The sequence below is a fragment of the Ciconia boyciana genome, chromosome 4 (genome assembly GCF_034638445.1).
Source record: "Ciconia boyciana chromosome 4, ASM3463844v1, whole genome shotgun sequence".
Classification (NCBI taxonomy): domain Eukaryota; kingdom Metazoa; phylum Chordata; class Aves; order Ciconiiformes; family Ciconiidae; genus Ciconia; species Ciconia boyciana.
The window spans coordinates 21947101-21962912 of NC_132937.1; the positions used below are offsets into that span (position 1 = coordinate 21947101).

General features: G+C 37.5%; 1 protein-coding gene across 5 annotated transcripts in view; it reads right to left on the minus strand.

Moving 5' to 3' along the window:
• Window positions 1–15812, minus strand: part of KIAA1328 (KIAA1328 ortholog) — a 219943-nt gene that overhangs the window by 190745 nt on the left and 13386 nt on the right. For all 5 annotated transcript variants that reach the window (XM_072858913.1, XM_072858914.1, XM_072858911.1 and 2 more), the window contains one exon: window positions 9777–9892. In XM_072858913.1, the coding sequence (XP_072715014.1) occupies window positions 9777–9892 (116 nt within the window). The remainder of the gene's footprint in view (window positions 1–9776; window positions 9893–15812) is intronic.

Sequence of the window (15812 nt, forward strand, 5' to 3'; positions counted from 1 at the left end):
AAAAACCTGATAGTGTACAATTCCAAATGCACTTCTGCTGACAAGCACCAAGTCTAGCAGCTGAAACTTCTCCCTTCCCGAACCCCCTCTACAGCGATGGTCTGCTGCCAGGAAAGCCAGTACATGGACCACTGTCTAGTTAGGTAACTTGCTATGTGAGGCTCCATGCCTTACACATGAGACAATCTCAAGGTTACAATCTTTATTTTAACACATCATTACCTTGAATTTTAGAAGACTCTTCGTCCTTCATATGGAGGATTGTCTCCCAGCCTTCATAAAGAAGGTATCTGTTACAACATTTGGAAGTGACTAGTAGGGGTAAAAGCTAAGTTTCATTTCTTACAGATTCTTTAGAATGAAACAAACTATATCTAAAAAGTGCAGGTATGCTTTTTTATTTCTTTTGCAGTTCAGGGAAGGGGGGAGGGAAAAGCATCTCTGATTTGTATATTAAAGCGCAAGCATCTGTCCTACTGATGATATTCTAGGGAAGCACATTAGCATAAAATTTAACGATGTCAAATAAGTGGATGTGAAAGGGACTGCGTAAAGACACTATTTCCAAGCCTGACAGAAACATCACTGTTTAGAAATGCAAATTAAACCATTATGTTCAATAATTATATGAAAATATGAACAGTTCAGCATGTTTTCCAGCCCTGATGGCGGTTAATGGGATGTACGCTTATGTAAATAACTACTATTAAAGCTAATGCTGAAAAAACCTAATAAATTAATACTAAAACAACTGATTTAGTATGCTTTTAAACCCCAGCAGTGCTCACTTATTAGAAAGGAGTGGATTCTTATGTTTAGAACTCATTACTGTTACAAGTCACTGCAACTCCATCAATTACCATGCATTAATGAAAATGGGACACATACAAAAAAAATTATTGCCTCTCAGCAGTTTTCTTTAAAAACAAAATATAGGGGTATTACCATCATAGGGCCCTGAGGGGAACTTATCAGCAACATAATCTTTATTACTAAAACTGTACTCCCTGTGCTATAACCCTAGGGTATTTTTTGTCCCAAGAAGGGGCTAACCTTTATGTAAAACTCTACATATACACAATGAAAGTAACCATACTGCCATCACTAAAAACTTATCATTTTCACAATTAATGCATTTAAATAGACATATACACATTAGTATGTGAACTGAAAAATGTAGATGTGAAATGAAAAACTACAATTTCTGAAACTAGAGCAAGGAGGTGTAACGCAAATTACAGAATTATAGAATTAAGGATAAAAGGTACAGATGGAAGTCTTCAATGAAGTTCTTGTATCTGGATAAATTCCATCCAGTCTTACACTTACACTTTCCATTACCTCCTAGAGATCCATGGAATTAAGACTTGAAGGATGCTAATCATTCCTCTTTGGATGTTTTCTCCAATTCCTTGGCATTACTCGAAAAATTCTTAGTCCTGGTTAAACATCACATTTGATAGAGGAAACAAAACCAATAGAGTGCTGTTATAGCAATGAATCCCTACAGAATTTAAAAGCTGAGATTTATTGAATGTCTATAACTCTACAACTAACCCACCTTCATTTTCTTAGCAGTCTCTGAAAATGAGATACTAATGTAACATCCACTAGATCCTAAGAAGTTTAGCAAGGCTGAAAATGCTTTTGTATTAGTTTGCATTGACTGGCAGTTTAAAATTAAGGATGGGTTTAAACAACCTTACAAGAGACTATGGACAAAGAACTGATGCCAAATGGAGAACATTCACATAGGACAGTTATCTGTCCCATCTCAGCTGCTGTAAAACTTCAGTCCAAGATGGCATTCTGCCACTAAAACTCACAGCACAGACTCCCAACTCATCTGACTACAAAAGCATCATCAATAAGAACTATGAAACCCCATAACAATAGAAAGGAGGAAAGAAATAGTTTAAGTTTTCACCATGCATGAACAGTGACAAAGTTCATATAGGCCAACGTCCAGTGTAATAGCCAATGTTAAATGAATGCTACGTTTAAGTGCTATGTACTCTCCACAGCATAAGGCAAAAATAAATGCTACCCTGGCCTGAAAAATTTACAATCTAAAATCAGGTAGCAAAACTAGCCTTTCAGATGGCCAGGAGCTGACAGCATACAACAGCAAACACACACATGATGACAGTCACTGTGACAAACGTTTGATGGGGGAGGCGGTGGAAGAAAAACCACAAAACTATCTGATTGCTTTCACTAAATCTCTGTTGAAAGAGAGGTATGAAGTGTTTTGCTATCTAGACCATTAAAACTATTTCATGAGCGAAGGCCACTCTAAGGTTAAAAACAGTAAGACAAATTTGCTACTGATTAATAATAAAGCCATTCATTTTATTCTTCAAATCTAAAGTAATTACAAGCCAGAGCATAGCAAATGGATTTATAGCAGAAGCCATTATGTCAGAAGAATCCTTTAAAGAACAGTAATTTAAAAGACTAAACTGAATAATGAACTCTCCTGAACAACAATTATTATGAGATTGATTTATTGAAAGTGTATTTAATCATGCAAGAAATGTTTAAACTTTCCAAAATAGTTCAGGAAGACAGAGAAACCAGTAGCAGAGTCAGCCCAACATCCTCATTATAGTTGAGAAGCTGAAGCAGATGGAGAATTCATTTAGTTTGGAAGAATAAAGTACATCAATTTCTCTGAATCCACATTTCTAGTCAATTTGTTACAGTACCAGCTTCAACAATTAATGATCTCATTTTCCCATTTGTGCCTCCTTTTAAGACATCTCAGTCTTTGTTTCCGAATGAGCCAAATGTCATAATGGAAAATTTAACTCAAAAAACCATCACTTGGAAAGCTCACATGCCTAAAGCCAAATGTTTCAGCAATAGCCACAAAAGCAGGGGCCAAATTCAGTCAGGTAAGTAGCCTGCTCAGTTTAAGTGCCTGAGAAAAGAAAGATCTGCCTTTCACCTGAGACACAGCCCTTCTCACCAGCCTGACTTCTACAAATACCTTTTACCTGACCTACTTCAGGTTTTTTCATTATGGTAACTGATGTTGATATATGAGATTGCCATGGCTGAAGCTGCATTTCTAATGACAGGTCTCTCCAGTTAAGTTCAGACAGGGGGAGCTCATCATCATATCCGGTTCTGAGATCCACACCAGACAGTTGCTATAGATGATATCATGTCTGTGCTTAAGATACTGTTCATCTTCCAGAGCTAGAAGACAGGTTGTCTGTGAAGCATATACCTAGCAGTGGCTATCAACAACCTGGCAGACCAGAACTCTAGCTCTTTAGCCAGTAAGACTGCAGCTCAGAATCATCAAGTCTCTAGTAGCAGGAAGAGATCATCGCAGTATAAAAATGTCATGAAACAGAGGAGATGCAACAATGCTACTAGCCCACAACACTCACCTCAGTGGGCCTCCAAAATTCTATGCCAGAGCTGCTGGGTGGGAAAGTCTTCTGCTCTTCAGTCAGCCATACACTGAACACTGTCATTCCACACTTTACAAGATAAATTTCAAAGCAACTCTGCTTCTCTTATCCCACAGCTATACTTCTGTATTGACAGTACCATCTCAGACAATCCTGCACCACTGAGTGTGAAGTTTTAGGGCAAAAACCCTATCTAGCTCATATTCTACAGAGGCTGATGCTGACTGTTTAGATGCTGCCTGTTGATTCTGGACAATGTGGCTAGCTTGTGCTCTGAGGCACTAACTAGGATTAAACATAGAAAGCGGAGCTTTGAATGAATCTCCAGTCATTGATCCATTTGAACACTCAACATTACAATATGTTTCACCTTGTTTTATTTTGAATTTTTCATGAACTTTTAAACTATCTTATTTACCCAATAGTCCTTGACTGATTCTTCTACATTTAAGAAGTTCTTAAATACATACATTATTTAGCCAATACTGCCGTTACAGAATAGCATATAAATATTCAGGGACTTTTTAATAAGTTCAGTTTTTATTCAATAGACCATAGTGATTGCTTAGAAACATTTACTAGTAGGAGACCTATAACAACAGTAAGGGAAACACCTTCAAAGAGTGAAGCAGTTGGATAAAATGGAAGAAAGGAGCAAAACACTAATTTTACATTCTCCTCACATGCCTTCAAACAAGTTACAATGCACAAAAATATATATGGTATGCATTCACATATGAAAAATAGAATGCGAAAAATTTAAAACTATAAGCTGAGGGAGCCAAGTTGAGAAATAAAATAAAAACAATGATGGTCATTCTGATCCCTCAGTTTGTAATTTGTCAGAAACTATACTACAGAAACTATAACAAAAGCAAAAATCACCCTTAGATTTAGCCAAAGTTACACTGTAAAATTGTTACTGAGTTTTAAATAAATAGCCTGACTTTCAAAAGCACTAGGCACAAGTTTCCTGCAAACGGCAAATTTTTCTCTATATAGAAATTTTCAGCTTGCCTGTTATTATTTTGGGGGGGCAACAAGGCAGAGATCCAGCTTTCATATATGCATGCTTAACTATATTGTTAATTTCCATACCCCATTTCTCTGACACTCTGTGTTGCCATTGGGAGTTCAGACTAACTGTCCTTTTGCAAACGGCAGCCCTGGGGAGGCACACACACACATATATCTGTTAAGCAGGACACGAGGACCACATGCTCAAGGTACATTGCCAAAGGCTTTCTATGCAAGACCTTTTGTTTTGTTTCTTCACCTGTGATGACAACTTGGTGGGTCAGATTAAAAAAGGAAAGGAAACAGAAGAAGTGCTTATTTTCTTTCCCCATTTTCAGAAAAGCAAATTCAACATTATAGAGAAAAGTAAGTATGACAGAATAAACAAGTAAATTCTGTACTCTGATACCTGCTTTTCTATCGTTTTGTTCTTTGGCATTAAGCAAGTCAGCAATTATTTTTTTTCTGAAAAATGATACTAATTCTACATTAACACAGAAAGATAGGAAAAGGAGAAAATATGTAAGTAGCACTAATTTATGAGTATATGCAAGAGTAATGTAATGAACAGTACTATGGCAAAACTAAAAGTTTTATTAAAGACTCTAGATAATGCTTATAAGCAGCCCATTATTCTTCCAGCAAATTAATATTTTATGTCTCACTAACAATATCAGCAAATGAACTGTTTTAGTTAAATTAATATTCATAAAATCAACTAATTAAGTAGTCCTAAGTTACAATATTAAGGACATATGTAAACAGAGTCTGTGATCATTTTTAAGACTAGCCAAGTAAATCATATGGGATTTGTTGTATGAACTTGGCTGTGTCTTCAAATCAACAGATCATGTTCAGTCAGAAAATAATTCCAACAAAAAGCTTAAGTAATCCAGGTACATTCTAAATATAAACCAAAACAGCGGTTTAGTAGGGCTGATGAGTTTAAATTCACAAAAAGAAAAAAAAAAGTTTGTAGTAAACAGAATCTCTTCTTCCCTTTACCTCCCTATTCTTTGTCTCCAAAATTATAATTTCAGCATAGCTTAGAATTCAATAACCAATTTTTTAATTTTTTTTTTTTAAAGTAGTTTCCTCTTCCCCAATTAATAAATCCTCACAGAAATGTTAAGGCTGTTTTTCCTTCTTCATTTATGCAACGCCAAATTTAGATGAAAAACATCCTTAATGGTGATAACAAGAAAAGCTAAAGACCATAACATAATTTCTTTGGGCTTTGAAATAACAGTCATATTTGTTTCTAAATAATCTCATTATTATCATTTTTTTTCCCTAAGACACCTATCATGACAGTACTGGGGCATCTTACAAAAGATATTTTCCTGTTTCTTAAATTAAATCATATTTGGGACCTAAATTAATAATAGGTGCTTGAAAATATGCCAGAAAAAAAAAGAAAGCCAGAAGCTTTTCTCTTGACAACTCCTAGCAGAAGTGGAAGAAGGAGCAGCGCAAGTAGCCTAAGAGCATAACATGGTGCGTGCTGCTCATCCCTTATTCTGAAAATGCAAACGAAACAACAAAAATAAGAACACTGAAGTTGAAAGTCAAACACGCCAAAGGCAATACCAGAATTTAGATTGCCACTAGAAGCACCATTCAGTTACCAGGTATGTATCCACCAAGATCTAGAAATACAGAAGCAAAGAGAAGACAAATACTAAGAGTGGATGCTGAGGAAGACACGGAGATAGGTTACACATGGTGAGCCTTCTCACATGAGCTTAGACCCAAATTCTGTTTCAAAGTTTGGAGCATGCTAGAATACACTGAACAGACACATCGCTGCTTTCATCAGCTGTCTCACAATCATCTGACTGATCCTAGGCCACCTGCCTCCATCCTGGCTCTTCCTTAACCCTGAGTGTTTATCCCAAACACTTTTGAACTCATCAGTCACAGGCTTTACTTCTTTCACATCAGCCATGCCCAGCCCAACCTCCTTTTCCAAGTCTTTCTTTCCAGCCATGTTCTAGTTCTCATTTCCCCAGCACAGCCTCCACTTATGTTTTCTCCTCTACCTCCTGCTTTATCTTCCCTTTCAGAAGATTAATTTTTTCCACCACTTTCCCATCCTCATAGCTATAAGATGCTTTCATTGTGGAGGGCATCAAAAGAATTGGAGCACCTGTTACTGTATTTTCCAGTTTGGCCCAGCTGGGTGGATTTTAGCAAGAACAGCAAAAGATGTCATCACAGCATGCAAACCTTACACCACTAAGCATCACATCTCCAAAGAACAGCAGCACTAGAACTTTTTAGAAAAAAGGCTACAAGAGTATTATAGACAAAATAAAGGTTTGATCGTCTTTTGGTTTTGGAACTGGTTGAAACACTTTAGATCAAGGTTCTTTTGAAAGAAGTCGGTTTCAAGCGGGAACACCCTGTGAAAAACTAAGCCAAAATATCTATTTTTTATCAAATTATAAGATGACAGATTTAACGATACTGCTTTAGGGAAAAAGAGTAGACCAGACGACTACTTGAAATCCCTATTTTTCCTTAGTTCTGTGATAATAAGTATTTGACAACCCTGACAACAGGCTGGCCTATTTATGATTCACAGTGTGCTCATCAGGGTTGTCCTCCATTAACTGCATGCCCTAGTAAGAACTACTCAAATTTCAAAGTTTCAACTGCAATAGAAGGACAGAACTGACTTTTAAGTTTGCATGAAATTTTAGTTGCTGTTCCCTACCCAGACAGCACTGGCCAATTCCAAAGGAAATGTAAGCTTAGGCTGCAGACAGATGTTTTTTCAATACTGGTAAGTTACTCAAAGTTTTGCAGTGAGATCACTGCATACCACCTACTCCCCTACCCCCCAAAGCTTTTGTCATAGTTCATCAGCAATGAATTCAAATGGATGGGTCCACATAGCTTCTCAAAAAAAAAAAAATCAACCACAACAAAAGTGAGGAAAATCTGCTTTTAAAGTAGGGATTTCAAGCATGCAAAGCATATCTTCGCTGCAAGAGTCTTAGAAAGAAAAAAAAAGAAAAAGAACCACAAACAACAAAACACATTGCTAAAAAAAAACCCCACACCACAACACACTCCCCATGCTATTCAAATTAAACCTTTACCAGGTTGAAATTACACTTCACTGGATAGCTACAGTTATATCAGAAGCACCGATTTATTATTGTAGGGTAATTTTAAATACTAAGCTAGATAAAGTAATTTTATAGAGAATAAAATTAGCTTTGGGAGAGAAAAAAAAAAAGGTAAGTAAAATTGATTTTACCAGACTTGAAGGTTTTTTCTTATGGTATTATATCCCTGATATCTTATTTGCAAGTGAACTCCATATATTTCAGAAGAACTTGAAGAATTTCAAGTTGCTGTACTTAAGAATAGCCAGAATCTGTATTCAACTTTGGCAAGTCATTTCTACCATTTCTTGTCTCTGCAACAAGCTTTAAGATAAAAAATTAACTGATCAGAGGTACACTGAAGATCTTGAATCATTCATGTACGATAGGTAAGTATTGCAGTAGTTAAAATTGTATCATTTTAAATTATAACCTTGTTTTATATTTCTAGGTTTTACAGAGTTTTGTGAAGTGCAAAATTGCATGCATTAACCTTCTGCCATGTCTACCAGACTTCTGAAAAAGTATTCATGCCTATGCAATCTATTTCTAGTAAAGAAAAAAACACAACCAAACAAACAACAACAAACCACAAAAAAAACAAGCAGGCATGCGTACTTCCCAGTAGCCAAATAAACCTCAGATAAATTAGTGAAAGTTTTATGTGCATAAATTAAAAAATATTAATCAGGAACATACATCCCACCCACATTCATGAGCCGACTGAATACACAAGACATAATACTGACTTCAGTGAAATCAATGTAAGAGTTGTAGTCACATGTAATGGCTCTTAAATACATCAGATTTAATATTTTCCAGGAACTGTTCCATGCCCGGCTAAGCTTGTTGATGTGTATATTATAGTACAAACAGACCAAATTCTTTCTATCAATATAAGTGCCACTGTGCTACAAGGGATCTTCTGGGTCATCAAGGGCAATCCCCTGCTGACAGAGACAACATATCACTGAATTCCTTTCATAAGCCAACCAAGCCCCATCATAAAAAAAGCTTTTTTTTTTGTTAAGCCTTCCAGTGCTAAACTGTGAAATATGATTGCTTGAATTTTCAAGAACCCTCCTCTAACTTCATGTTTAAGTTTGTGGACTGTTTATCTCCATTTATTTCTGTTCCAACACTGGCCTATAGCTTGAAGAGTCCCTTTTTGTCTCAGCATTGTCTCTCCCCCTATTCACCTTACCACCATCTCAACCTACTTCTATATGGCCAGTCACTAATCATAAGCATATGCACACAAACTTTAGTGTCTTCTCAGAAAATAGCTTCTCCCCCAGGCCTCCCATCATCTTAAGTAGCCCTTCTCCACAACTTCTGTCACTAATTTCATTTTTTACTTGAACAAGGGATGACTCAGGGCTGAAAACAGTACCGCACACTAGGTTTCACCAATGCTTTCTAAAATAGTGTTAGTATCCTCCCTACTTGAAATACAGCTCCTGATGAATCACATACTATTTGCTTTTCCTGTAGTTGCAGCACTCTCTCTTTCCACATCCCACTGTAGTCAACCATTAGCCTTCTGAGGAATTAAACAAGGAAGCATCAATATCAAAGATTTGGAAGAGAAATGAACAAGAGAATTTTGTAAAGGTCTATCACGCCACACTGAAGGAAAATTGTAATTCCTGCAACACAGACTTTGCATGTAATATTCCAGGACTGGAACTAAGCATATGCAGCTTAACAAAAATGGAAGTCACAGCCTGCAAGAAAAGAGAATCAGCTAACTTTATATAAAAAGCAAACAAACAAAAGCTACAACAAAAAAAAGTCTGAACTGGCTAAACCTCCTAGTACATATATACAGTTTAAATGCCTTCAGTGTAAGTTGTCTTTCTCTGGACACAGAGAGCACTGGAATACCATGCAAGTTTTAGACCTCAATTACAACAACTTAACAGGATTAAGTAAAAAAAAAATAAATCTATAACCATATTTTAATGCATAAATTCCTTATTGTCATTTTTAGTTGACAAATATCTATTTCATAGCAAAACAACATCATAGGAACAGCTGGATGGCAGTTTTAAGCTCAAATGAACCAGCGTCACATGCTGACAAGTCATCTCTCTGATTGCTTTTGAATGGCAGCACATGCAGATTTAGTCTCTGACATAAATTAGAACAATTATTTCTCCGTAGTTCACTTTTTATTTCAGACAGTGAGCCCCTGCACATATTTTTAAAAGGATATCTTCCCTTTCCTTGATGATAAATTCATTCTGTTCCTCTAGCTGTCTGATCTTCTTCTCAAATGACTCTTGTTCAGCTTTCAGCCGTTCTTCTGTCACCTCCTTTTCTTCACTTACCCTGAAAAGAATTTGAGAGAAATAAAATACATGCCCATAACCACAGTGCCTGACTTCCAACTCCTCCGCTTTCCAGGTAAATGGATATCACCCTCTCCTCCCTTAAACAGGTTAGTTCCTCATAATGTTTATTTTATTATATTACACTGGAAGATGCATATGACTTTATGCAATACATTACTTTTTCAAAGACACTGGTCTCACTAGAGTACATGCACATTAATGAGCAGCATGGAACAACAAAGTAAGGACCTGAACTCACAATTAGATTTGTGCAGTCCGATTCCCTGCAGCCATAATGAAGACACACTGGGATCCTTACAAGCCTAGGGCATGTAGACAGACAACTCAAATGGGAGAGCTTAGCTGCCTAGACAGGAAGGAAATTGAAAAACTTTTCTGTTTCTTAATCAATAAACTAATCCTTCTTTCACATTTACTGGTCAAATATAAGTCCAGGAAAGGAATCATTTTGCTTGTTAGTTTTCTCCAAACAAAACAGTTTGTCCTCTTCTAGGGATTTTAAAATATCAAGCCGCAGGAGTAAATTTTCCTTTCTGTCTGGGCCATGGCACCCTGTATCTTGCTGCTCAGTGTAAATAACTGGATCAAGATTAGAAGATGACAATGTGAGAAAGGTTTACAATGATCATTTATTCTGCACCTCAAGAGCAGGCTGTAAAAACAATTATTCTGGTATCACATAGGCAAGAAGACCATTACGCACAGATGAACCTGTAACTATGCTAAAAGCACGGCTTCAAAATCATGGTTCTATAAAAGCTCTACAAAAATATTAAGTAATGAGCTTAGACTAATAAATACTATTGCTCTGCACTTAGGCAATTTCTGTTGCTGAAGGCTCTTAAAGTTCAGTCTTTTATGATGATGAAACAGCTGCCGCAACACAGGTGACAGGAGACCAAAGCAGTACAGCTTTCAGAAAACTTCAATTTTAACTTCCTTTAAGTGGAAAAATCCTATAGGAAGAGGAAAGGGGGGAAAAAATATAAAAAAATATATATATAGGCATTGGACTAAGCCTTCCACTCGTCCCATCAGACTCATTGACATTCTTAACAGAGAACTCCATTTAGGGACTGAGCCATCCATTTGACATCATGACGTTTCCCTTAAGAGGGCATGGAATTGTTTTGATATTCCAGTGGAAAAACCATAAATTGGGTCACCCCCCTAGGGTGAACTATAGACAGGAAGTATTCCCCAACTCTAAGATCAACCCACAACCCTTCCCACAACAGCTCAAGCAGACTGCATGAAGTTGGAAATAATAATACTGAAACACACACCTTTTCTCTATAAACCTGGATGGAGAAAAATAACACGTGGCATATAACCAAATTCTATAAATTAGAGAGGTTTGAAAGCTTGGAACAAACTATTAATTGGAAAGTTTCTAAATTACACAAAAAAAAGACATGGATTTAGCACAAAAGCATTCCACGATTCACATGCCCATGGTCTCATTTACAATCCTGTCCCCAGCAGTGTTAATCAACTCATTCCTAGGCCCCTTTCCCTCCACTCAAAGGCTGTCAAAAAGGGGTGTGCACACATGAGAAAATAAAGAATGAAAAGGGAACCAGCTGTATTAACTCTGGATCCATCCCAACACCTATGTACTCCTTAGTTAAGCAGGCAACAAACTTTTGAAAACTATCTACCATACATCCTTGCTCCCCAATGCAGTTACAACTACGGTAGATATGCCACAGGGTACAGACCCAGGCTTTTGCATCTAACCACAACCAGTTTGTTTCCTCTGAATCTAGAGCAATCAGGTAAGTGACTACAGCATATATGACTTTCCTTCACGTAATCCATATATGACCTTCCTGCACGTAATCAGTGACAGATGCAAGAATGCTTCCTGTTTCTTAGGGTAAAAAAAAAATAAAATTAGAGAACAGAGAATAAAAACCATCAATTAGAAAAAGACAATGAAGACAGCAATTACCATGTAGACGAAAGACAGGAAGGAAACAAGAACAGGGAAACAAAAAAAGATCAGAAGGGAAAGAGAGGACAAGTATCACCTCCAGGGCACTATATAAGCAAGGAAGCTTGCTTACTAACTGCAGGAGTGATGCTGCATTAGAAAAAGGTTCAGGACAACTGAAACACTGGGCCATGCTGGCACCTAAGAATATTAAAATCAAACAACAGTATAAGAAAATAAGATAAGGTAAGAAAGACCAGAGCACTAGAGAAATTAGACTAAACCTAGCTGGTTTTACCCATCTCCAGATTCTGTGATTTGCTGCTTGTATCAGTCTGTATCACATTCGCATGCTGTGTTTGTATTTAACAGAGATCACAGCAAGCTGTCATACTCCCAGACACATGAATATATTGTGCCACATATCTTATGCAGTAAATGACTGAGAACGGTAAGTGATCTTAGAAGAAACGTGGCAGTATGTGTTTATGCATCACAAAGCAGGAGACAGCCCATAAAGGGCAGGCAAGATATAGAAGACAGTTACTCACAGGAGGTGGCAAAAGGAAGTTAGAGAAAAGGAATACAAGAATGTCATCAGATTATGTTGGGTTTATGTCACATCCTATATGTAGCTCAGTGAGATTTTTTAATATACTTATTTCTTTGCCTTCTGGCAGTAAAGAACAGATGATTTTTAGCAGAACTAGGAAGGACTTCACTGATGCCAAACAGAAACATTACAAGGCTCACAATGCTCCTCAAAAGGATTTTCACACACTTTTCATCCACTTGTGGTCAGAAAATAGCAGTGAAAGAATGAAGGCACCGCAACTACAAAGGGCACAACTGCTCCATTGGGCAACACACTGGTGTCCAGCTCCGTTATTGTTGTTGTTTCCAGGAACAAATAGAGGACTGACAGCTGAGAGCGAAGATGACAAATCAGTAGAATTATTCCTGCTGTTCAGTGCCTGCAACATTTCCTTGCATGCAATTTACATTCACCTATCTTGTGTCATAGGATACATACCATCTTTGTTCAAGATTTGTTTTAAATTCAACACTTCAAAGCTTATGTAATTCTAGACGCATTTAAATAAAGACTTTAATTTTATTTTACAGGAGCCTCTACAGGAAAAGAAAAATTCATAATGCAGATATATTGACAAAAAGCCCTCCTAGGAGATCAGCCTTAGGGTTCAAATTAATTTCTAATTCACCATTTCCAATTATTATGGCGTGCTCTCAAGTCCACTGCTGATACTAGTAGTTCTGACTGTCTTATCTGAAGAAGGAATTGATCAACAAGTTTGCTGATGACACTGACTGATTCCACTGAGTAAGCAGGATTGAAGCTCTCCAGGTGGAATTTTTGAAGCACTGCACAGATCAACAGCACTTCAAGTTTTATTTGTCTAATGAAAAACTGGCGTGAACAAGAAAGAGGCATGATAATACTCACATCAACACTACACTAGGGACAAAACTCAAAAGAACTCTTCCTGACTGAAGGCACTTACAATCTTTACAAAAGAAAAGAGCTGAAAAGGCAAATTAAAAAGTGTTTTCTATTTTTTAAAAATGTTAGAAAAAAAATGAGCTCTTACCAAGATAAATCTGAATGCATTAAGAACTGTGGCTGAGCAAGTTAAGACAGAAGACAAAATAAAAAGCAGACACACAGACACTGTAAACTTCACTGATCAGTCCTATACTGGTTGGGAACATTTATCTTTTAGGGAACACTCACCTGATATTAGTCTGCCAACTAGCTAGCAAAGATGAAAATATTTTGGTGACTATTCTCCAAAACCTGTGACTAACACAGGTTTTACATTCCAAGCAAAGAATGGCATCTGGAACAGGCAAGACCACAGGAGGAGCAAGAAGCAAGCTAAGGGCATCATGCAGAGCCAAGCACACACAGGATCCATGGAATGAAATCAGGAATTCCAAGTGAAAGGTGCGCTCCAAAAAGATGAAAGACGACGTTTTCATGCCAGACTTGATCACAACATGCCTCTGGCAGAGCTGAGCAACAAAGTGACTTTTAATACCAGCACTGCAGGAAGACAGAATGGCAGCATTTTTTGTCTAAGGACACTGTTCACAAATCTGATACATTTTACTCAAGTATCATAGGCAGTTTGTATAAATTAAAAAAATTAACAATAACCCCCAACGATCCCAAAACATAATTGAAATTGCTGCACAATGGATAAATTTTATGATATGCTACTTGCAAAATAATACAGAACTAGATCTCACAGCATGAATTTATAGCTACAAATTACTTTTTAAGCACAAAGGTAAGAGTGATTGGTGATACAATAATCCTAGGCATGCTTTACCTATCAACAAGAAGTAATTTCCAGACAAGCTTAGGGATATCTCATTTGCAGTCTCACTGCCTGACCAATTAAGAGAACTGCAGCACAATATTGTCTCCTAAAGTAGCACAAAAAAAAAAAAAAGAAAAGAAAAGATCTTGACATTGAAGTTAAAGCCAGGTAACAATTTAGTTAAATATGAGGTAGTGTAATCCAGGAGAGGAGGCAACCCAAGATTTGTAATATGGGCTTCCACAGGCAAGTTGTCCTTCAAAGATCTTAAGTGCTGGAAGAAAAACACTTAAACAGCAGATATACGCTACAATAGTTTTACTGTCCTCCTTTGTAATGGTTTTCAGTTCTGTAACCAAATTAACCTTCTGATTCCCATTTTCACCTTTTGTTGGAAAAATTTCAATTTTAGTTGGTCAATTGCATCTTCATATCAGGATAAAAAGTCCCACATAAAGCAATGCCACTACAAAAGACTAGCATCCCAGACTGCCAGCACCCTACAAAGGCCTTAGGAATCCAAGGTCTTGGGAAGGAAGAAGCATTTTCTCAGTAAGGAGCAAAGGGCTGTCTCAGGTCTGTTTTACTAGCTGCTGGGTTGTGACGGTGTGCTTCCCCTGACCTTTATCTCCAGTAAGCCTGCTCAGGTGATAACCAGTGATGGTCATAATGGATGCATCGGGTCACAATGGCTGCATCACTCAAAGTGGATTCCGGAGATAGATAACACCACAATAGCCAAGGGCTAACCAAAATCTCTGGTCGGTATGCAAATATGACTCGAGTCAATCATCTTACCCCCATAAATAGCGAGCAGCTCAAGAGCCCTTTGAGCTCTCCTGCACAGCAGGACCTCTTCTTAAGTAGGGACCACCTCTCAAGGTTACTCCTCAAGGCTGAGAGATTCCTTGCCACAACAGATCCTCGGTTACTCCTCAAGGCTGAGAGATTCCTTGCCACAACAGATCCTCGGTAAGTGACTAATAGCATGCTAAACTTTGAAGTCTTAGCTAAGTGATATAAAGGATTGACTGCACATATATAATCCTTTAGACATAAACCGTTGACCAAGTCTGGGACTAGGACTGGATCTAGCTGCACCTAGACTCCTCTCTGAGAAGGAGTTTAGAAAGCAAAGGGATCCTTTCTGAACCTCATGACTCAATGGGAGGGTCTCCCTGACAGTTTTGGTTGACCCTATCCTCTATGCAGTAAATAATCGCATGTACCTTGCCATCGAATCTTGTTAAACCACTGTCGCATTGTTAACACCCTGTGCTATATCAATAAAGTATACTATTGCTTCCCTCTTATGACTGAAGTGCGCTCTGACTCCATCCGCAACATGGGTACAAGTCATTCTGGGCATGCCAGTAGTCTTTGCCAGAAAGACACTGATGTGATAGCAAAAACCATCTTGTATCTCATTTGAAAAAAGCAATCACTCCCTCCCTTGGGTGGATAAGGGCATTATGATACCTTTCTACCTAAATTGCTTTTGAAGATTTGTTTGCAAAGACAAACATGGAGAAAGCTGGCTCCCTGTTATCTTATCTGAAGAAAGAAAGAATAAAAAGTAGTTAAATAGCAATTCTCACCACTAAAAGCAAAAATTA